This window comes from Setaria viridis, chromosome 7 (assembly GCF_005286985.2).
Source record: "Setaria viridis chromosome 7, Setaria_viridis_v4.0, whole genome shotgun sequence".
Lineage (NCBI taxonomy): Eukaryota > Viridiplantae > Streptophyta > Magnoliopsida > Poales > Poaceae > Setaria > Setaria viridis.
In genome coordinates this window covers 21,825,600-21,848,944 of record NC_048269.2, presented here as the reverse complement: position 1 = coordinate 21,848,944, position 23,345 = coordinate 21,825,600, and the positions used below count along the sequence as shown (strand labels likewise).

Genomic DNA, 23,345 nt, shown 5'->3' with positions numbered 1-23,345 from the left:
CTAACCTGAACAATCACCTGTGGCTTCAAGCACACCTCTCCACCTGTGGTAGAAAAATATCCCTATATTGCTCAAACTAAAAAACAACAAAGAGTTAACATACTGGTCACCAAACTAAATAATAGAGCTTCAATGATTCCTCAAAAGCTAACACATCTCTGTGGGCTGCTTAGCTGTTTGCGGTCGTAGAGGTTGAAACTATTTCCTTTATTAAAAAAAATCTAACACCACCTCTCTTTTTTTCAGCTAAGCTAACCATGATCTACTACACATGTTTTTAACTTCTTTCGCTCAGAGGTTATTTCCTGAAAAAAATCTCTTAGATGATGTGATGCCTTGCACATGCATTTCTCAAAAGAGTTTAGATTGCAAGCCCAATAAATACTTTGTAGATAGCCTCTTGCACTCTATGGACTACTAAACCTAGAGGTCCTCGTATAATTGTTTATATCTTGCTTGGTCCGTCGGAAGAAAAACCTTCATCTCTGCATCTATCAACAATACGAGACCAAAAAAAAAGTGATGTGCCCTAACGATTCCCCAACACAAATGGACCTTTCAACCTTTTTTTAGAACTATTATATTCCCATAAATCTAGCAAATTAAAGGAGATGCCGTCCTGCGTTTCTCGAATTTTTATATGCCCATGCATCTAGCATATATACGATGCCGTGTCCATCGTCCATGTCCCTGTCATTGTAACTGTGCTCCGTGGGCGTCTCCCACACACCACATCTAGGACTAGGATGTCAGCCGACCGATCCAAAACGTGCGTTTGTTGCGGTGTAAAGATGAGCGCGCGTCGGTCATGCCGGGCGCGCGGCAAGCAAAAGTTCCTTCACTATCTTGCCCAGGACGACGTGTGTCTTAATGTTTTTCGGTTGGTTTGTGCAAAAATGGAGCTTTCGGACAGCTCTTGAGTTATTACGGGTTGAGAGCGAAATAGTAGGGACGGACAGGGCAGGCCGTGGTGGTGTTGTATATAATTGTATACTCCATCCACCGTTCAAGGAAATGTCCTTGTAGCACTGCTGTCTACATCCACAAGGTGCGGTGTTGATGACGAAGATGCATGATGAGAGCGATGACGATGAATGAAGGCACCTGAGTGTTGAGGAAGATGAGCCGTGACAAATATTGATTATTGAAAGCAATCGCTCTGAGTGCACAAACTTTTCCCATCCTCTTCCCCGTGGAGGGGGATACTTTTCGTAGATCACGGCAAATAAGATATCTGTGTTCTGTGTTCGTATTTCATGAATTTATTTAAGGAATTAGCTGCATTGTACTTTTAGGGTAGGCGACGTGCCGCAACTTGCAAGTGGTGATTTCACCAATCTTAAGATCCATCCGTCCACATCTCTCGGAGGTGCTCATAGAGGGTACAGTTGCATGCATGTATTCGTAGGGAGTGTTTGTGCGTGTATGTGAATATCTGCGCGTCTGTAACCATTCATACACCTGAGAAATATAGAGGGGAGGCTGCATTGGTGGATGGGAGGAGCCCGGCGCAAACCAACTGAAACTGGATTGGCAAATTCTGCCAACTGTAGCAAGCGTCGTCGGCAAAACATAGGACGAAGGAAGGTCGCCATCACAGGCAGCAGCAGCAGCAGCTAGCACAGACCGAGGGCCGACGATTAATTCAGAACCTTCATTGCGCCAGCCGCGTCCTGACAGCGCAAGAAGAGTGAAAAACATGAGGTGATGCTTCCGTCCCTTTGCTCCATTCACGCTGACATCTTTATCTGAGCGATGCAGCGAAATTTCCGGGACCAGCAGGGAGCGGCTCACTGGCTCGGTCGGATAAAATAGGATGCCGTCCGGGGTCCCTGTCCCAGTCCCAGTCCCTGTCCCCGCAGCCAAGTCTTCAACCTTCCGATCTTCATGGACATTTCACTATATATGGAGGTGCCAAAGGAGATCAACCTAGCCAATCACTTATAACAGCGCAGCTTAGCTCTCTCGCGGCACTGCGACAGTGCACCAAACGGCCGCGAGCGTAGCTGCCGCCATGTCCGGTGCTCGTCTGCTGCTTGCAGTTGTCCTTGTAGCTGTCGCTTCTGGCGCCTACGCTGGCTATGATACAGCCGGCACGCCGCCGATCAGCAGGAGAAGCTTCCCTAAGGGATTCGTCTTCGGGACATCCTCATCGGCCTATCAGGTAGACAGAGAAGTTCACTGATATTCGCCGTAATGGCCGGCAATGGTTTTCTTCTTTTGTCAGTAAATTTATGGGGTCATCTGAGTCCTGTCCCTGATCATCTGCGCCGTATAATGCCGGAGTATACACGTTTCTAATTTCTCAGGAGTCAGGACGATGAACATTTCGCATAGATGACAAGTAGTAAAATCATAACCTGATAGAAGGATACGAGCTCGTTGTTGGAGTCCAAAATAAGTTCCTTCAGAACCTTAACATGTATGCAATTTGTGTGCCGGAAAAATGCATGCACCGACAGATGGTATGATGGGAGAAAATAAAATTGAAATTTGCAGCTGTTACCAGGCAGATATTAGACCATATACCTGATCTGCCAATTAATTACTTCTCAATATTTATTGCATGTTTCTGTTTTGACCTGTTGTGGGCATTCTAATGCAGTATGAGGGTGGTGCGAAGGAGGGTGGCAAAGGACAAAGTATCTGGGACACCTTCACACACCAGCAACCAGGCATGCGCGCTTATGTTTCGTTACTTCTTTATGCACGCAAAAGCCTTTCTTTTCATAAGCTAAAAAGAACGCATTTGAATTGAGTGACAAGAACCGATATGCAGTGAACTTTTTTTATCCTAATTCTTAAAAACTCTTTCTGATCTTGGCAGATAAAATCGCCGACAGAAGCACCGGGGATGTAGCAGTGGACTCCTACCATCTGTACAAGGTGCTAGGAATTTCGGGATTTGAATTGGATGTCTTACTTTTCCAAATGAATTATAAAGATATTTTCACAATTATTATCCAAGTTATTGTAGGTTCTTTATTGTATATTTTAATTTCGAGATATCTATCACAAGCATGGAAAAATCTCCCAAAATAAAACTAGCTTCATACTGATTCAGATTGGCACGCTAAAAATTGCAGGAAGATGTGCAGCTCATGGAGAACATGGGAATGGATGCGTATAGATTCTCCATCTCATGGACAAGAATTCTTCCAAGTACATGACTAGCTTATCTGGATATTCTTATTCATTGTGTTTCCTAAGACAAAAAAAAACAGAGGCATGTCATAGTTGATAAGACTTTCACAACAACATTTCCGATGGAATGGCAGATGGTAGTCTGAGTGGTGGGATTAACAGAGAAGGTGTCAATTACTACAACAATTTGATCAATGAGCTCCTGGCTAAAGGTATGCATGTCTTGATATCTTTTCCAGTCATTGGCTGAAACTTCCCTGGGCCATCAGTTTCATTCTTTGCTTCGCCTGATAACCTTTGAGGTATAATCTTGTGCATTTGCAGGGGTGCAACCATATGTGACAATTTTTCACTGGGACTGGCCTCAGGTACTAGAAGATAAATATGGAGGATTTCTTAGCCCTAATATCGTGTAAGTCCAAGCTTAAGTTAGCCATGACAGCTACCAGGTTAATTGACAGACAGTAATTGTGTACGAAAAAAAGTTTAACTCTGTTTTACTTTTTTAAAAAAATAGCACGAGTGTGTGTGAAGTGGAAGTCCGGAACTACTCATTAAGAAAACACAATCCCCTCGTGCTGCATGCATTGCACATCGCTTCTTTTTTCTTTTTCTTTATTTGAAAAACAATTGCACTTCGCTTTCTCAGTTGGCAATTGACAGTCAAAAACTAACAGTTAAATTAGCCCCTCATAAGAAGAAAAACTCCTGTGGACTCGAATTCCCATCACCACTGTACTTATCCTTACTTGTATGCTTTTTAGTTTGCATCCATAATTAATGAAGATTAGTAACCAAAAAAACTAACTTACGGACATCGCAGAAATGACTTCAAGGATTACGCTGAAGTCTGTTTCAAGGAGTTTGGCGACCGAGTGAAGCACTGGATCACCTTCAACCAGCCCTTCACCTTCGCCTCAGGGGGCTACGCCACCGGCACAAAAGCGCCGGGCCGGTGTTCCCCATGGGAGGGAAAATGCAGCGCTGGGGACTCAGGAAGAGAGCCTTACATCGTGGGACACCATGAGCTGCTCGCACACGCAGAAACCGTTCGGTTATACAAAGAGAAATACCAGGTGTCTATAACATAAATTCCGCCCAAGCCCATCCCACATGATGTTTCTGTTAGATGAAGTCCGTTTAGACCACAATGTGGTTTGGCTCTGACAAACGCTGCTCAAATGCAGGCTGGGCAAAAGGGAAAAATCGGGATAACCTTAGTCTCACACTGGTTTGTTCCCTTCTCCCGCTCCAAATCCAGCAAAGCTGCAGCAAAACGCGCCATAGACTTCATGTTTGGATGGTAAATTCTGTTACTCGTGCAATTTCATGGTTCAAGAAGTCTAGAAGATGGTGTAAAACTGTAAATCTTACTATAAATGTTCTTCCAGGTTTATGGACCCCCTCATTAGAGGTGACTACCCAGCAAGCATGAAAGGATTGGTCGGAAATCGCCTGCCCATGCTCACTAAAGAACAGTCCGAGTTGGTTAAGGGTTCATTCGACTTCATCGGACTCAACTACTACACTACAAACTACGCTGACCACCTTCCTCCATCAAATGGCCTTAACACCAGCTACAGCACTGATTCTCAAGCAAACACTACCGGTGAGTCGCGGAGCAATCTCTCTCTGTTCTTCGTTTTTTTTCATACTAGTGTTATTTGGTAAATGTTTATATTAATTTTTAACCAGACATCAAGAGTACATTTTTTTTATAACGACATCGAAAGTAATTTGTGGTGAAGTCCTGAAATACAGCGTGGCAAACCCTGGAACAAAATTGGCCATTACACTATTGTCATGTCTCAAAGCGTAGCCTCCAATGCATTAATTCTTTAATCTCTTTATATCATTTCTTCACTTGCCTTTGATATCTGATTTGAAATTCTATGTATTTCTAATTTCTATATATCACAATATATATATATACTAACATCCTCTGATTATATTAGGTGTTCGAAACGGTGTGCCTATAGGTCCCCGGGTAAGTTGCAAACACTGGTAACTGAGCACCTGCACACAAAAGTAATCACCAGTAATTTCACCAAAAACCTTTTTTATGCACAATGATTCATTTCCATGGATGACATGTACTAGGCCGCTTCATCATGGCTCTACATCTACCCAGAAGGAATCCGTGAGCTGCTGCTGTATATCAAGCAATACTACGGCAACCCGACCATCTACATCACTGAAAATGGTGCAGGCCATATCATCCCATCCAGTAGACCTTGACATGATTTTGCAACCAAATAAGAGCCTTACAAAAAGAAAAGGAAACTAAACATCAATATTCTTTTTCTGGAGCACTCCAGGCGTTGATGAAGCCAACAACAAGACTGTGACACTGCAGGAGTCGCTCAAGGATGACACCAGGGTGGATTTCTACCACAGGCACCTGCTTGCCCTGCTGAGAGCCATAAGGTCCGAGCACGCTGTCTGATCATATCCACACACTCTCAACAGCACGCCGTCGCTGAGATTTGAGATGGCCGCAGCTCACCGTGTCTGCTCCATGTGTGTGTGTCTTCTTCGCAGGGAGGGTGTCAACGTGAAAGCATACTTCGCGTGGTCGCTGCTGGACAACTTCGAGTGGGGGAACGGCTTCACGGTTCGCTTCGGCCTCAACTTCGTGGACTACAGCGATGGGAACAAGCGGTACCCCAAGAAATCTGCGCACTGGTTCAAGGAGTTCCTCAGGAAATGAGCATGATGAACGACGCTGGGACAATGCTAAGGTCTCAGTTTGTACGATTGGATTGACAGTGCGTGTACCGTGAGAGACAAGGTGTTACAATAAAAGGATCGGCAAAAACAAAGACCATGGTACTAATTTTTTTTAAAAAAATAAACATCACGGTCAATTTACAATTTACGTCCCGGATTTGTTGCTGCACTTGTTCAAACTTTTCAAAAGATTGTGGGGTGGGAAGTTCTTGGAGATCAGTGTGTGGGTACAGGGTGTGACACGACACAGTCAGCAGATGACGACGATGCGTTTGTTGTGGTGTAACGGTCAGGTGAACAGTTGAGAACGACCCCGACGTCGTTGGTTCTTTCACTGTCAGTGTCTTGTGCCAAACATAGGGCTTTCAGGCCGGGCCTGGGTGCCGTAGCGTTTTGAGCGGTGATGACCACAGCGCGCGAGATCGGGAATAGGATTCTCGATTCGATCTGTCTCCGTCCAAGACACGTGCAAACGCGTGTCAAGAACTCTTTCTAGAGCCCTGAATTTCCTTATGGACCATCAAATGCAGTTTTCATGAAGTAGTACCTCACATCTACGAATCCACGTGAGTGTCTCCTATTTTTTCAATAAAGAAAACTTTAATCTATCAAGTGATACAATAATCGAATGAAGACGGCTTCTGACCACAGGAAGCAAACACAATGTCATCCACCACCAAACTGTAACATTATATTGCATGATCCAATCAGAAAATTACATACCAAGATTTTCAACCTAGAGACGATCAAACTCCAGACAAAGCCTTCAACAAGCCGCCAATTATGTCACCCATTCACTTCCCCAGTCATATCTGATTTCTGATATGCCTCCCCGTATTGCCCAACTGCAATTAGCCACAAGCTACCACCTTCTTAGGCATGCCACCTAGGCCCTAGCATAGACAATGTCGCCAAGAAGCCAACAAGCACACGCTCAAAATCCATTGGATATGATACTTGGATCCATCAAAAAATCAAAAAGGTAGGTTGTCAATCAACACAATACATTATAATATAAAACACTGGTCTCCAGACCGGCATGGCCCCTAACCAATGCTCAAGACTTCATTTCAGAACCATCGTCAAGCATGCCGTGATTCGTGAACACTGAAACAAAGAGCACACAGCCAGGAACATGCCAGTAGAGTAGTAGACACCCATGACTGTAACAAGATTAGATATGTAGCCTCGCATAACGTGGACACATCTAGATCTGCATGTACTATTTGTCCTGAAATAAATTCGGAAAAAATATGAGCTCTACTCCTAACCCAAATGATGGGACCAAAACTTACTTGAAATTTTTTTTCCTGACTCGGTTGCAAAACTTGCATGATACTATGGCAATCCGAATGTCTATACATCTCTCACAATGGTGCAAATCTCGACACCATCCTACACATTGCTATTTCATAAAAGTAATAGCTCTACTCCTAACCCAAAGAACGGGACCAAAACTTACCTGAACATATGCATTTCCTTTTTCTGCATTTTTAGGCTTTGATGAAGCCAGCAACGAGAGGCTGGCACTGCACGATCGGAAAGCCTATGGGCTCCAAAACCATGCCTATGGGCTGTGATGTCCACAGCCAGCCTGTCTGTGATGGATGATGATGATGCCCACGGCCTCTCTCGTTCCGGTCCAGTCAAGGATGATGGTCCGTGGGCCTGGCTTTCGGACTTTGCATAACAATGTCACATGGCAAATCTGTAAACAACAGCAAAAACCACTCGCTCCTATCTTGGAAAAAAAAAGGGAGCAAACACGCTCTCTCTGTCACACAGCTATATAAGCACTAAGTTAATCCATTGAGTGTAACGAAGCGCGCTAAAGCTAGCCAATCCATGTTCCGTTAGTTCCAAATTAAAAGTCGTTTTAATTTTCTTCTAAATCAAACATATCAAATTGTGACAAATTTATAGGAAAAAATATAAAATATACAATTTTAAGTAAAAACACTATGAAAATATATTTCATGGTTTTTATCTAGTGAAACTAGTTTGGTGTTGTCCATATTTATGTACTTTTGTATAAACTTAATCGGCTAATTTTTTTGACTTATAGGACAAAACTAAAATGACTTGTAGTTTGGAACATAGTGGTACTATAGTACTTATAGTTCCATTAGAAGAAATATGTGGTACTTAGTACTGGTAGGAATGTGAAATGTGTTTGGTTGCATGCACCATGTGATGTACGTATGGATGATTTTGGATGGTGTGGTTCAACTAATTTATTTGTACTATATGATTCATATCAGTAGAAAAGTACATTAAGTGTGACGGCTTTATCCTATATAAGTTGGTACAATTCACCCAACCAAATAAAAAGGGTAGCTTGAACTATTTCATACATGAACCAAATAATACAATCAACCAAACACTAGATATAATTAATCAAGTGTACTCCGAGTTTTGCATTATTGCAATCATATGTCATATGACTGAACTGACAAATAACGTGGTCACGGGCTCACGGGCGTCTTATTAGGAGGTTTCGGTAATTTCTTGTCCATCGTGGATGCTTTGGAATTTCGAGTATTCTGTTCCCTTGTGGGAAAAAGAAACATGATTCTGAAGTGTGAATTATTTTTCTTTAATTTAAAAACGAATGGATCAAAGATCAGTTGTTTGCAAATTGCAATATCTCTAATACATTTTGCAAGAGTTACAGTAGTTTCGGGTTGATGGCTCCGAGTAGCAGCGTTCCTTGGCCATGTTTTGGCAGTTTTGTGTTGGAGTTGGTAGACTCCTTTCCTCTCTAGTGGTAGCACATAAGCAAAGGTATGACTTGTACTTTTCCCCCCCAGATCCTTTGCTGTGAAAGCTACTTCTTTCCTTCAGGATCTTGTCTTGTACCCCTGTAGTCCTGTGCCCATGAGACATGCACTCCAGCTTGTCTTGGTTCTTCACTGTTCAAACTCGGAGCTAGCTGGTGCCACTACTGCCAGCGACACACTGGAAAGCTCCAGTGCACTCTGCTCATCCAGTTGTTCAAAAACTAGAAAGCACACTATATTTCTGGTATCACGAAAAAAAAAAACAGAGATCGACAATGCAAGATCGCATTCTAGTCGGTATTTGGCAACACCTTTTCTTTTCTTTTCTTTAAGATGCCGTTTTGACAACACATTTTCGTTATTTCAAGGAATTTGGCTACATTCTGTTTGCTGGTGATCGGGAAGTTGCCAATTGCCATCTGACGTTGATGTGGTTGGAAGAACCGAAGAATTATGAAAATACCTCCGTCCATGTTGTCCATTTTTCTGACAATTTTCCCCTACTAGTGATCTTTTTAGTCCTAAACTTCATGTCTAATGCTAATACGTAACCTACTGTAATTCGCTACTAGCAGTCCAAAGCACTATCTTTTTTTTTCACTTTTGGATGAGGTCCAAAGATATTTTGAAGTTCAAATCTCCTTGCGTCTCTCCAGCCTCTACTGTCTGCTCTACCATTCCAAGGTGAAAAGGCAAAAAAGAATCCGAGCAGTGGCAAAGCTGTAAAATCGCCCAACGGCTCTGACCGCCTGCCCAACAGCACACAGCCTCCACCAGCTGTCGGTGACGTCAGCGTCCTAGCGCGGCGAGGGGACGGCCGCTCGGGCTCGGCGCCAAGGCGAGAAATCCCCGGGCCAATCCGCATGCACCGAGCCGCTCTCTCTGTCTCTCTGCATTCCGGGCCCACATACGGCGCCAGCCGCGACGGCGCGGCAGGGGGAGCCCGGCCGTGCGTGATCGGAGCGCCAGGTGTCGACGCGGCACGTGACCGTGGCACGGATGGGGGAGGGAGGAAAGCACCTGCCGCCGCGAGGCGATGCGCCTCCAGAGTCCAAGCCTTCCTGGTTTTCGTTGGAGCCCCCCACCAGACAGACGGGCGAAACCAACTCTGCGGCGCAGGGCAGGACAGGGGCAGAGGGTTTTGGAGCAGAGAAAGCCTCCATTTTTTCCTCCTCCATCTCTTCGCTTTCCTCGCGCGTGTTAGCGGCCGCCCGCGTCCGCGAGCTCGGGTCTGGTCTGGCCGGATGGCTCGCGCGGCCATCGTCGCCGTGCTCGCCGTCGCCGTCCTCCTGGCCTGCTTGCCGCCCGCCGCCGCCTCCTCTTACCGGGCAGGTACGTCCGTGACGCCCACTCATCGCTTTCGTAGACCACGTTTCTTGGCTCTTTCGCCGCCCCGAAACCCTGACGCTTTCCCCCTCTCCCTCGCCGGCGGTGCAGCAGCGGCATTGCGGCGGCTCGAGACGGCGGCGCCCATGGACACGGCGCAGGGCATGCGGGAGAAGGCGGACGTGGCCAAGGTAAAGAAGCGCGCCGTGCTGCGGCCTGGGATCAAGAAAAGGCGGTTCTTTTTCTGATGGTTTCTTTCTCCGCTGGGGGTTCTCTCCGGCGCGCAGGTTGCGGCGGAGGACGTGAGCACAACGGGGTTCGGCGCGGAGTCCGAGAGGGAGGTGCCGACGGGACCAGACCCCATCCACCACCACGGCCGGGGGCCAAGGAGGCAGTCGCCGTGATCGCGCGCGCGGCGGCGGAGGAGGAGGAGGATCCTCGCGTCCTGGGAGTTGTGATCTTGATCGGTCGTCAGGCGTGGACCGGATTCCACGACGATTGTGTTCTTTCTTTCTTGTTCAATTGAATCTGTGATGCCCTTTTGGTTCCTAATTCCATCGTTGTAGTAGGGGGAGACAGCATCAGACATTACCTATCATCCAAACTTTGTTTCTGCATACCAAATTAGGGAAAGAGAATATAATTCATAATAAGTGTGTACACCATGTATGAATTGTTCTTCTTTCCCTTATAATATTGTCAGTTTGTTTTGTTGCTGGTTCATTCTTTGACATTCTGTTTGGGATCTCTGGTTGTTTTGATCTATAAATTGGCAGCTTGTTTTCAAACATCTTTGGCGTTGAAACTTGATGGTTAAAGTTCAGATTGGGGGGTAGGAATCCAGAACTTCTGTGCCTTTTCCCCGTTCCAGGAAGAAAGCAACTTTGTTCAGTTCTGTGCTTGGGCAGGGAAAGAGTGCATGCCCACTTGTCTAGAATGCATGTGTAGGGCCTCTGTGCAGCTTGGCTCCAAGCTAAAAAGGAGATCATTTTTCATTTTCTTTGGATTGTTCTAGCCTGATTCGCTAGCATTTTTGCAGTTGCAGCATTATCAGTTGTTCTTTGCCCCAGCAACGGATTAATATGTTACTAAAATCTAGTACAACGTTTTTCTGAGTTATATTAAAATGAGTCTTATGTACCCAGAAGTGTAAAGGTTGCATTTTCACGTTATCAAATTGAATCCAGTCAGTGAGCGTATCAGATGGTGCTTCATATATATGCTTTCTCTATAAACAGAGGTGTCTGCATGATGTTTTCAAGGCTTTCAGATTTCCAATAGCCAGAAGTTGTGGGCAGCTATGGATTTTGGTTTGTATGCTCAAGAATCAAGCATAAAAAATAAACATGATGACTTGGACTTGTTAGCTAAGCATGGCATGATGCTAGCTTACTTTCCTTCTGTTGCATGATTAACCACTGGCATTGCTTATTTGCTTGAAATTCGGCAGGGCTGAATTGTTTGTGGCGTGGGCAGGATTTGAATAGTGCTTTGTTATGTCACTTTCTGATGAAACTTTGGGAGAATGTGTTACACAAACTGTTGAAAGTGAATGCTCGCTTCTTTCTTTTAGGAACTCAAGGAACCGCCATGAGATCCATGGATGCTTGCTGAATGCTGACCGCACAATTTACCATTGCACCGGCAAGAGCGCTGTGCGCGTTGCAAAAGATTCATGATACGTTAAGAAATAGATTAAATATAAAGACTTCGTGATGTGTCTTGCAGATCGTATTATACTAAAATTATTGTACGAGAAAAAAATATAAATTAAGTTGCTTGAAATGAGAAAATTGAAAAGTAGATTTACCCCGTTTTTCAAGAAAGAAAGAAAGTAGATTTAGGAAAAGGAGCACCAGACTCTTTTTTTTTTTGGAGAGGAACCAGACTCTTAAGTGTGAGCCACAAGCCCACAATCAATCAAGAAATATGGCCGATAGGCCCAACATCCCGGCCCATCAGGCTCCACTCGACGACTAGGGTTTACCACCTCTCAATTCCCCACGCCGCCGCGAGATATAAAAGCCGAGCCCTAACCCCCACCCCCGCTTCTCTTCCACCTCCGCCTCCACTCCCTGCCGCCGCCGCCGCCGCCGCCCCGCTGCCGCCGCGCCGCGAGACGATCCAATGGCGCCGTCGTCTAAGCTGTCGATGGGCATCAAGAAGGCCTCGCGGTCGCACGCGTACCACCGCCGTGGGCTGTGGGCAATCAAGGCCAAGCATGGCGGCGCCTTCCCCAAGGCCGAGAAGCCCGCCGCGGTCGCCGAGCCCAAGTTCTACCCCGCCGACGACGTGAAACCGCGCAAGCCCAGCACCCGCAAGCCGAAGCCTACCAAGCTCAGGTTCCCCGCGACAGCATCATCGTCTCTTCGGGTCGAATTGCTTGCTGTGAGCTGCGAGTACTGACGGTTTCTGATGCGTGCAGGTCGTCCATTACTCCGGGCACCGTGCTCATCCTGCTCGCCGGGAGGTTCATGGGGAAGAGAGTCGTGTTCCTCAAGCAGCTCAAATCTGGCATGCTCCTTGTTACTGGTGAGCCTACGTTGCTAATCAGACACAGTTTAGTTGGACTTTCTGTTTATTGCTTCGTGATGTTTGGTGTCCAATGCTCAAAGTTTAGTGTTTGTTGAATATGTGATGAATTAAAGAATGAATGCGGAGTGTTACAAATGCATTATTTGTAGGGAATGGCTATGTTGACTGCTTCATGTAAGCATTTACCTGCCTTTATTCCGTGGTGGAATGTGCTAGATTGAGGGTCGATTATTGCTGTTGTACTGAAGCGAACATGCTTCATCTTACTATTGACTTGTTTGCTGAATGATATGAAAATCTGCATAGCATATGACGGAAACCACATGTATTACTTGCTTAAAATTGAGGTCACTAGCATATTGCAGTTCCATGCTTATATTTGCCTGTGAGTGTAAAATTAGTTGTTGCAGTGACACTGATTTTATGGACTAATGTTATTTAGCAATGGAAGATCTCAACTGAGTCTGGCAATTTTGTTGCATTGTTACCTGGACCAAGGGTAGTTGAAATGGTTTGCTAGTGTCTCACTTTCTGTTCTCCATCTGCAATACTTTTTTTCTTTTATTCTTTTAGTTATCTTGACATGTTACCTGCAAATAAATAAAGGATAAATGTTGTCATGTTTCCAACATCCAGTGATAAATACTTGCTGGATGATCATGGTGCATTTCAATGAAGTACTTTTACCAAGAATATGTACAGTTGTTTTGCTTTAAGAGATATATTATACTGGTTTTCAGACCATAGGCTAGCTTTGACACCTACAATTTCAGTGTGCATTTGCGAAGCAAATACCTGTTTAACACGAATATCCCTGAGACTTGGATGATAGGGAAGGTATTAAAACTTTGATTTCTCTTTGTCACTGTTGCTGAGGTCATTTGGTCATGCACAGTTTACAGCTCTACTGATGTATATTTATCATTAGTTGTTATATGGTGGAGTAGGATCAGTATGTTGCATTTGTTTGTGGCATGCTAGTACCAGCTAACAGGGTATCATCAAATGCGAATGGATTGTTATATACTATTAGTTTTCTTAGTTTGCTAGACTGTTTTGCATGTTTTTGTCAGTGTTTTTTTTATCTCTTGTGTATTAACTAATATTTAATATTCTGTCTTTCAGGACCTTTCAAGATCAACGGTGTCCCAATCCGCCGTGTGAACCAGACCTACGTCATTGCAACCTCCACAAAGGTTGATATCTCGGGTGTTAACGTGGAGAAGTTTGATGACGCGTACTTTGCCAGGGACAAGAAGCAGAAGGCAAAGAAGACCGAGGGTGAACTTTTCGAGACAGAGAAGGAGGTGTGTTTCTATGCGGTCTGAAGCTTGTTTTCCTTTCTTATGCAACCTTGCATTGCGTTACTTAGAAGGGATCTATCTGTATCTTTCAGGCGACCAAGGACCTGCCGCAGTTCAAGAAGGATGACCAGAAGACCGTGGATGCTGAGCTGATCAAAGCTATTGAGGCTGTTCCGGATCTGAAAACCTACCTTGGTGCACGGTTCTCTCTCAGGGATGGCGACAAGCCCCATGAGATGGTTTTCTAGATTAGTTGGTGCTAGGTGCGAAGCTCAATAGTCACTTTGCCTGGTCTACCTGAGTGTGCTCCTGAATTTTGTATCTGACTGGTGAACCTTTGGTTTCCATTTGAATCACTGTCAAATCTTTAATGAAGTCATATATTTTGCTGGTTAATTTAGCGATCTTTTGCACGACACTACTATACATGTAAGCTATTTGCAAAGTCCTGTCCTGGCATTTGTGCATTCTTCCGTGGCTTTGATCACATGAGCAGGAGTATGATCTATTCAGATCTGTGTCTCGTTCTGTGTTAAATCAGTTAAGCTTGTTATCGCTTTCAATTCAGGTGGCTTAGGTGAACTTGTCTCACCATTTTAACTGATGTATCAAATTGTGAATGTATTCTGATTTCTGACTATGTTTTGGTTGCTGAATGTGCTATTTTGCTGAGGAATCTCAATTTCAGTCATACTACTGATGAGTGATGAGTTTTGAATAGGGTGATGCGGAATTACTGAGATCATCAGTGTTTATGGTATATCCTTGTATGATGCGCATCTGAACATGCATCAAGCATCATGGCAATAATAGTACGCAGCAAAAAATAGTACTCTTGTTGATCACGAATGCACTCGCAATGAACTGCAGGCTGTTGTGCAGGCTACAGTACATTTGAAACTGCAGGCCGGTTTGCAATGAAAATGCCATACACGAAGTGAGCTGCAGACTACAGCATGGTGTCAGCCCGGGACGGCAGCCTCTTGAAGAAGTTGCCGGCAGCCGACGGCATGCTGCTCCTGAACCGCGGGTGGCGGAGCACGTACAGCCCGGCGACGAGCGCCACGACCCGGATCGGCGTGACATAAAACACGACGGCGGCGACGAGGCAGAACGCCGTGAACATCGCCGTGGCCCTCGGGTCCCTCCACGCAAGCAGCGACCGCACCCGCTCCCCCTGCGTCGCCACGTCCCCGACCACCGCCTGGATCCGCCCGGCCACGCTCCGCAGCCGGTCGTACCGCACGCGCACCACGGCGTTGGGTCTCGACGTCGGGAACGTGTCCAGCTCCTCGTCGAGCTCGTCGGGGTGCGCCGCCTCGGCGCACGAGAGCCTCGCGTCCATGTGCGGCGGCCGGCGCGGGCGGCGCCGGTAGTTCCAGAGGCCCGCGGCGGACATGTACAGGAACACGGTCGGCAGGATGAGCTCCGGGAAGCACGCCAGGGTCACGAACAAGACGTGCGTGAGCACCGTCGTCGCCGGGTTCCTCCAGCGGCACACGTCGGCGAGCCACCGCGCCGCGCCGGCCGCGCCGGAGAGCAGCGCCGTGGCGCGGAGGAAGTTGGCCTTGCTCCGCCGGATGCTCCACGCGTGCGAGTCCGCGTCCAGCATGTACTCCACCACCTCCCGGCGCAGCGGCGGCTCGGCGCGGCTCAGCCTCGCCGCCACGATGCCCGCCGCCTGCCGCCGCAGGCTGTCCAGCTGCTGGACGGTGAACGGGTGGGCGTAGTGCATCTTGGGGAGGAAGGGCTGGCCGTAGAGGTGCACGACGCTGCCGAGGGATAGGCAAGTGAGGCGCACTGCGAGGCAGAGCTCGCCGTTCTTGCGCAGACCGGACGCGTGCAGCGTGACGAGCGGGTGCGCGTTTGTGTACACCCTGTCCATCTCCAGCGTCGAGAGGCGGATCCTGACCTTGCCGATCCTCTGGTCCCTGACGGCGCCGGCGCCGGCGGCGGTGGCGTCGCTGCCGAGGTGGCAGTTGTCGAACACGGCGAGCGTGAGCACCGTGCACGGGTCGTAGACCTCCCACGTGTACTGCTCGTTCCACCGGGGACTGCACGAGTCCACGACGGTGCGCGTGCGCACCCACTTGTGCCCGTACTTGGCGACGCAGTACGCGTCGGTCACGCCCCGGCCGTGGACGGTCTTCGCCGGGGTGAGCCCCTGAGCGCCGAGGACGCCGACCTCCAGCACGCCGACCGGCGGGCGCCACAGCTGCCGCGCAGTCGGGCGCGTGTCACTGGCGTACATGGTCGGCTCCTCCATGACGTGGTACGCGCCCTCGATGCACGCGCGGAGCTGCACGCGGCCGGCGAAGACGGCCTCCGGCGGCGGTCGCACCGGCCGTCCGAATGGCTCCAGGCTGAACCACAGCGCCTGGACCTGGCGGCGATCCATCCGCTTCTCGAAGACGGTGAGCGGCAGCACGGCGCGCCCGATGATCTCGTCCTTCCCGGGGTGCGCGCGGGCCTCGATGATGAGCACCGCGGGGTCGTCGAACGGCTCCGCCACGGCGAACACCAGCTCCTCGTTCCACGCCAGGCTCGTCGGGCTCCTCGCGATGCAGGGCCTGGTCCTGAGCACCACGCCGCCGACCTGCACCTTGGCGAAGACCTCGGCGTGACGGCCTTTGTCAGCGACGCCGCCGGCACCGAGCGGCACGACGTCCTGAGCCTCGAGCACGCTTACCCGGAGGTACCACAGCTTCGGCGTCACGTACACCTTGCCCCGCGTGCTCTGCACCGCCGCCGCGCCGTTGCCCCCGCGGACCGGCGCGGCGTCGGTGTGCCACGCGTCCGCGAACACCTCGTCCGCCTGCGTGCCGACCCAGACGGCGAGCATGACCTCACCGCTCGCCGCCATCTTCCCGCCTGCCCCCTCGAGGCGGTACCACTGCGGCGCGAGCGGGCTGTCCGGCGGCACGCGCATGGGCGCCTCGGCGATGTCGAACGCGACCCTGCCGACGCAGCCCTCCCTGTCCCTGACGAGCACCTCGAGCGCCATGGCCTGGACGCGGTCCCTGGAGAAGGCGAACACCTGGTTCCACTCTGGGTTGGCCTTCCCCTCGAGATGCCGCGTCGCGCCGCGGTGGCTGCCGACGCGCAGCTCGACGTAGGGGCAGCACCCGCCGGTGACCGCGCTCGCCGGGAGGCCGCGCGCCTTGACGACGCGCACGTACAGGTAATGCATCGTCTCCACGAGGTCGTAGGCGCTCGCCAGCCTCTCCCCGGAGCCAAGGCCACCCAGCCACCCGGCTCCGGCGCCATGTGGGCTTGCGCTTCTGCTGGCACCGGCCGGCCACTGCTCCCTGGCCTGGGGCACAGGCGCCGCCGCGTCCTTGGCGGCCTTGTGATCCTCCACTCTCACTGGCGGCGCCTGGGCGCGGAACACATTCGGGTACGCCATGATCGGAGAGGTCGGCAGAGACAGTGGCACGGGGCGTTGGCTCTCAACGTGTCCGCCTGTCAGGTAGGTGGTCGGCTTCCCCGTCGCCGGCAAGGGAAGGCGTGCAAGGTGGCACGAAGCAGGCAATGGACTGTACAGACACTTGCAGAATCTTGACGCAATTGTGGATACGGGAGTAAAGCTGAGGTCATGTGATTCGAGTCGAGGTGCGTCACGACGAGTTGGTGGGGGTGCATCTGCCTGGATTTGAATAGGACCTAGGAAGAGGAGTGTTGGTGAAGACTCCTGAGATCGTTCTCAGGAAACTGCCTGTATACGCAGCTGCTTTTCTGTATCATGTATTCCTGGTCAGGTAACTAGTTTAAGAGGATGAAAGACTCATGGCAATTTTGATGAAAGTAGTTGAAACAACCATTCTCAACATCTCTGATAGTCATGTTTTCCTCCCGGAAGACTTACCTGTGGAAATTATCAAAAGAAATATATACTGTCAGGTTTGGAACTGAAGTGTTCAGAGTTTTTTTAAAGGAAGTATTCAGAGCTAGCTTAGCTCAAAAATATATAGTATGTACACAGACCATAAATCATTAACTTGGTTTATACGGGAATTACACTACAAGATGCACTGTCGCTCTTTAATATCGTACATATGAGAAAAAATAAATCACAACACAATTTTCTTTGATCCAGGAGAATTTTCTTTTCTTTTTTTGAAGTAACCAAGAGATTTTTCTCGGCTGGGTATTACACACTCCCTCCGTTCCAAAATATAACTACGTTTAGAGTTCAAAATTTGTTCCAAAATACAGCTACGTTTGAGTTGACAACTCTGATTGAATGGATGAATGGACAAAAATAACCCTATGGCAATCAATTGTCTTGTGGTTCTGACTGTCAATAAATGGCAGCATGCACGATACCTTTTATTTGTGTGGAGACATATAAGGAAGGTATAATTACCACACAAAAAACACATGCGCACGAATGGACAGGTTTAATGAAGGACATATTAGACATTTTAGCATTCTTCTTAATATGTCTTAAAAAGGCTAAATGTAGCTATTTTTTAGGACGGAGGCAGTACTAAGCTACATGATGGAACCAAGAGGGGGGAAAGGGCAAAGTGTGTACTTGTGTTGAAAGCAAAAGCAATTCAGAGCCTTTGGGGGGCCAGGTTTGCTTTAACCAAAGAAGCCCCTTTATTTTACTCTATTTTATTTTTTTCACACTGGAGCTTTATTCTCCTCGTTGCAATTGAAGTATTTTGACCGGCGGCAATGGAATAGTGCTGTGGGCTTAGGCCGTTTACCTTTTGCTTACTCCTGCTGGACAAGTCCCAGCTCAATGTAGGGTCTACTGCTTCCTTCAGAAATCAGACCTGAATGTTCAGGAAGAAAAAACTAATGTGATATCGAGGCCTTTTGAACTTTGCTGGTCCCTTGGTTTCTTTCTCGATACTTCATCCATTGCCTTCTTTTGTTCTCATTTTGCTCATTGCCCTGAGTTTAGTATGCTTGCTTTGCCAAAGGTTGCATGCTTCCACTAGACATTTCCTTTACTTGGCTAATTCATGATCATGAGGACTAGACACTATTATAGTGCTGAACGACGACCAGCTAGGCTCTACCATGTGAATCAGAACAAAATCCCCTTTAACTCGAGAATTTACGAAGTGTAGTGCCAAGTCATACGAACTCTGCTATTTTTTCGTTTGTAATTCAAAGCTGTTTTTGCGATGAATTCATGAGAATGGTAAACGGGTTATGATTGAAACTGGAAGGCGCCTTTAAGCTTTTGTGACGGGGAAATACGAGGAGCCGAAGATGAAAGAAAAAATGAACCAAAATTATAATTCCGAAAGAGAAACATGAAGTCGACTGAGCTGAGTTCGTGTTTGTATTGCTTCAGTTGTTGGTCTATGACTGAAGAACAACACAGAAGAATACCTAGCAGAGTAGCAGAGCTCCTCGTGTCGTGCTGCTCTGCTCCTTTCCGCGGCTTCGGTGGCGCCGGGTGGACATGGAGGGCGGGCGGCGGCGGCCGCATATCGCTTGTTCGGTCGTGAAGCGCTTCTGGCGGGGTGCGGCGGTTGGGCGGCGGCCGGCGGGGGCCAACGAGCCGCCGGGGCTAAAGTGCAAAAATCGACCGGAATAAAAGTATTTTAGGGTGCTAATGTAAAACATTGGATCGCGATTAATAGTCACGATCCAAATTAGGGTCCTATTTGTAAAGTTTTGGATCGCGATTAATAGTCGCGATCCAAATTAGGGTTGTATTTGTAAAAATATAGGGCTAATTTGTAAATATCGGCTGCCGTCGGCGCCCGCCGCAGCTTCAACATGGAGATCCTCCGGGTTCCGGCGGCGTCGCTCCTCAGGGGCTCAGGGCCTCGGCAAGTGTTTCAACCGTGGATCCAACCAATCCTCACACTCTATGCGCGTCCGTTCCGCTGTCGCGCGCGCATCGGCATTTGTGGCGGTGGAGCGCATGCGGAGCCGCTGATGGGGACGGCGAGCGGCCAACGTTGATGTGGGTGCGCCGCGCTGTCGCCGGATCCCGATACCATCCAGCTCCTCTCCGACCCTCTGATGGGTGTAAAGCTCGCACCGACGAGGCGACGACCGAGCTCCTCGTGCAGGCATAGCTCGGAGAGCACGCGGCGCACCACAAGCTCGATGATTGCCTGACACATTTCTCTTCATGTAAGTTATGCGTGAATGCATTTCAGTTCACAAAATTGCAAGGACTAGCTACCGATTTTACTGTTTCTGTTTCAAAACGTTTCCTCACTTCAGCAGCAGTCCAGCAGATTTTAGTACATTATTGTCTGAACCTAAGAGCTAGTCTCAATTCTCGTATGTGTATGTCATATGTAGTAGATATAGCCTGTGGTGACAAATTTATTCATACTCAACTTTGCCATTTTGCGGCGTTCATGGAATCATGGTTGTCTTCATGTTGTTCTCGTTTCTATTAAACTGAGTGTGGTGCCATTGTTAAATCGTCTCGAGTACTACTTTATGAATATGGAGAATTCAGAGATCTCATTCTGCACTAATTTTGATGGCGTGTCATATCAATAATTCTTCATATTCATCATGAAAGAATATAGATTTAAGTAATGCAACATCTTGGCCTAGGAACATATAGAGGATTCTCATAGTTTTGTCAAGGATATGCTTTGCTAATAGCATGCCAAGAACTGGTGTGTTTTTTTGGCTTACCTTCACTGAAACAAGAAACTCTCTGTGGATGGTTTATTGGATTTCATAAGTGCTCGTAGAAGAGTAGGGGAATATTGCTTTGCTTTAGCAGAACCCTTCCAAGGCAAAACACTGAATTCTACCTTTTCCACATTTATTTACTATACTCAGAAGAGTGCATTACCTGTTTGAGTCCAGCTTATTTGTGTTTTGCCTAACTATATCACCAAGCTGGCATTTGTCCAAAATCTGACCAAAAGAAGGGTAGAAAAGAACAGATTTCTGATAAGATGCTGGAAGAAGAGTGTCTTCCCCCTAATCCTACTCCTTTTGGTAAGTTTCCTGTTCCTATTCTGTTCTATATTTACATATTTCTTTAGACTGCGAATTACGACCAGGTTGCACTTGCTGTTAATACAAAAAATTTGCCTCGGGTTTAAGATTATATGAGAAGTCTCAAGCGTAACTTTGCAACTATACATTAGGTGCAATTTTACTTGGTGGCACATGGACTCTTGATAGATAAGCACAAATGCACAATCACTAGCATGAAACTCTACCAGGACATACTGTTACCAAAATTTGAATTTGTTTGCAGAAGTTATTGTGATTCATGACTTTTTGTAACATGGACAATGACAAGAACACTAACAAGTGTGTCTATTCATCTGGCAAATGTGGCACGATGGTCTGGAAGGAATATGTTGACCTGAACGCGTTGTGCATGGTTGCACATTCAGAATTTGACGAGACTACAGTAATAATGCCTTCATGGCAACCTTGATTCTCAATTACATATTGCCATTTCCATTTAATTTCCACTTCGTGGTTATCACTAATAAGTTTATAAAAACTAGGGTGATGCAATCAGTTCTTTTCCCATCAAGTCTTCTAACAGTGGTGGTTTTGTAAGTGTAGGGTTTGAGCCAAGGGAAAGGTCTCCCAGAAAAGGAAGGAAATTATTCCTCAAAATGGTGCGCATGATGTCGATAAGTTGGACAATGTAACTGAGATGCGGGCCTACTCATCTTCTGGGGAAATCCAAATCCTTCACGTTAACATGCTCGTGCTCCGGGTCGCAGATTGATCCACGTACACTTCAGCTGTCTCATGTACATTGTCCAACCAATCTGCGGTCTGGAGAATCTCTTTGCCTTCTTCGAAATGCATTACATATGTTCCTAACCCTGCTGAATGAATATGTGTGCTGCGCTCCATTGCTCATCCTCAAATTCAGTTTTGATGCCATGAAAATATCCAGATATATTTTGTCGAAGAATGGGCGCTGTAAATACTCTGCAGCATGCAGCAAGTGTACATTAGTGGCCAGCTATATGATTGATTGGTTCATCGACTCACTTCTATGCCAAAAGTTGTGGTTTGGAATTTAGTTACTTTCAAGGATTCTGGTCTTTCTCCATTGATGGGAGCCTAGCTTTTCTGGAAATGACTAGTGCATTTGCATGGATCATGAAAAAACCACACCTAGAAACATGGGAAATTTTGCTGAATGAGAATGTAATATGATATGTAAACCGAAACGAAAAGAAAGAAAACGAATATGAGAGCCGCGCAAAATTGGAACACGTCAGTGGTAGTGTTACAAAACTTTGTACAGAGTTTCATTTGATGGGTCGGCCATCAGTTGCAAACTTGCAATACACAAAAAGCTTGCGGGGGGGAATTTTGTGGGCCGCACTTGTTGTTGATGGGCCTAACTAGGCCGTTGGTTTCATTCCGCCGCCGCCGCCGCCACGCGTTGTTGCAACCAGCCCACCTCCATTTTCCTGTAACCGTCCACTCAAAAATGTCGTCCCGGGTGTGTCTTTTTTACCTTAGCTGTGTGCAGGTTTTTGTGGTTAAAATCTATTTTTGCAACGACCACTTAAGAAAATAAATGGGTTACAATTTAAGCTTTGCTAGAATTTTGAATTACATGGATGCAACCGGAGGGCTGCACAAGAACACATGAGGCCGTGAACAACAAGACGATCTCTATAGCTAAAAAAAGTAAAACCGGGGGAAACCGCGGCTCGTCATCCCTAAGGGTGACCGGGCAGACCGCTGCCGCCACACCTATAGCCCTCCCCTTCTCCATCCCTCCACCTCGCCGCTGCCTGAGCGCACTGCAAGAAGCCCGTGCGGGCACAAGGACGGCTGCTGGGGGCCTCCTCCCACAAATCCCTTCCTTTCTCAAGCATTCTTCCTCCAACAGATGACAACCATGGCCGAGCACACTGTGGTGGCTGCAAGCAGCCCTGCAGGTCACCGACGGTTAGATCCGCGTCCTACATAGCAGGATCTAGCATTTCCCCACGCCGTCTAGCGACCTACCTACTAGCTACCGTCGTCACCGTCCTCGAGGGCGATAGCGCCACCATGGAGTGAGGGTGGGGTTCCGACGGTTTGAAGTTTCCCCATATGCCCCCTCAGTTCCGTTGGAGCAAAGGACTTCGACGACAGCTTGCTGCTGCGACATCCTGCGGTGGGGACGGGCTTCCCCCAACTCCTCGGGGGTGGCTGTCGTGGAGCTCATTCCGGTGTTGCTCGGTGGCGCCGAGTGGGGGCAGCATGGCTGATGCGGCAACAACATGCGCTGCCATGCCGGCGGCTCGCTGCGTCCGTGTAACACCTGCTATTTAGTCATCAAAGTAATTCTGAAGAAATAGAAGCAATTCATGAAGAAAAGGAGAAGAAATTGGCTAAAAATCAAATTCGGGTCAAATTTGACCGAAATTTGAATTTTGAATTTGAAATTCAGAAAAATTTGGCAAAAATATGGAATGGAAGTATAAGAGTGATTAGAACTTGAAGATCAAGATTGGGGACAAGATCTGGTCCTAAATACCTCAAGAAGATCAAAGAAAGAAATTAAAACCGAAATGTACTATTCACCATCCGACAATAAGAATTTCAG

At 47.6% G+C, this 23,345-nt stretch overlaps 3 protein-coding genes across 3 annotated transcripts; 2 read left to right on the top strand and 1 right to left on the bottom strand.

Moving 5' to 3' along the window:
- Positions 1–1,848: 1,848 nt before the first annotated feature.
- LOC117864040 (beta-glucosidase 12) lies at positions 1,849–6,022 on the top strand. Its single transcript, XM_034748010.2, has 13 exons — positions 1,849–2,164; positions 2,606–2,675; positions 2,828–2,886; positions 3,087–3,162; positions 3,279–3,356; positions 3,469–3,556; positions 3,968–4,220; positions 4,332–4,447; positions 4,536–4,753; positions 5,100–5,131; positions 5,245–5,347; positions 5,463–5,571; positions 5,686–6,022. The coding sequence occupies exons 1-13, from the start codon at positions 2,015–2,017 to the stop codon at positions 5,852–5,854; spliced, it is 1,521 nt and encodes a 506-aa protein (XP_034603901.1). The 5' UTR covers positions 1,849–2,014; the 3' UTR covers positions 5,855–6,022.
- Positions 6,023–12,032: 6,010 nt separating this feature from the next.
- On the top strand, positions 12,033–14,215 carry LOC117864041 (large ribosomal subunit protein eL6x). Its single transcript, XM_034748011.2, has 4 exons — positions 12,033–12,322; positions 12,406–12,512; positions 13,641–13,822; positions 13,912–14,215. The coding sequence occupies exons 1-4, from the start codon at positions 12,108–12,110 to the stop codon at positions 14,065–14,067; spliced, it is 660 nt and encodes a 219-aa protein (XP_034603902.1). The 5' UTR covers positions 12,033–12,107; the 3' UTR covers positions 14,068–14,215.
- Positions 14,216–14,632: 417 nt separating this feature from the next.
- Positions 14,633–17,604, bottom strand: LOC117864039 (FT-interacting protein 1). The gene has a single exon (XM_034748009.2). The coding sequence runs from the start codon at positions 17,223–17,225 to the stop codon at positions 14,769–14,771; it is 2,457 nt and encodes an 818-aa protein (XP_034603900.1). The 5' UTR covers positions 17,226–17,604; the 3' UTR covers positions 14,633–14,768.
- Positions 17,605–23,345: the final 5,741 nt, after the last annotated feature.

Bases quoted from the DNA above. Each gene is read 5' to 3' on its own strand.
- LOC117864040 (XM_034748010.2), top strand. From the start codon at position 2,015: ATGTCCGGTGCTCGTCTGCTGCTTGCAGTTGTCCTTGTAGCTGTCGCT. The intron at 4,448-4,535 runs GTAAATTCTGTT...ATGTTCTTCCAG, and splicing joins ATAGACTTCATGTTTGGATG to GTTTATGGACCCCCTCATTA. The intron at 4,754-5,099 runs GTGAGTCGCGGA...TGATTATATTAG, and splicing joins TTCTCAAGCAAACACTACCG to GTGTTCGAAACGGTGTGCCT.
- LOC117864041 (XM_034748011.2), top strand. From the start codon at position 12,108: ATGGCGCCGTCGTCTAAGCTGTCGATGGGCATCAAGAAGGCCTCGCGG. The intron at 12,323-12,405 runs GTTCCCCGCGAC...TGATGCGTGCAG, and splicing joins CCGAAGCCTACCAAGCTCAG to GTCGTCCATTACTCCGGGCA. The intron at 13,823-13,911 runs GTGTGTTTCTAT...TGTATCTTTCAG, and splicing joins TTTTCGAGACAGAGAAGGAG to GCGACCAAGGACCTGCCGCA.
- LOC117864039 (XM_034748009.2), bottom strand. From the start codon at position 17,225: ATGGCGTACCCGAATGTGTTCCGCGCCCAGGCGCCGCCAGTGAGAGTG.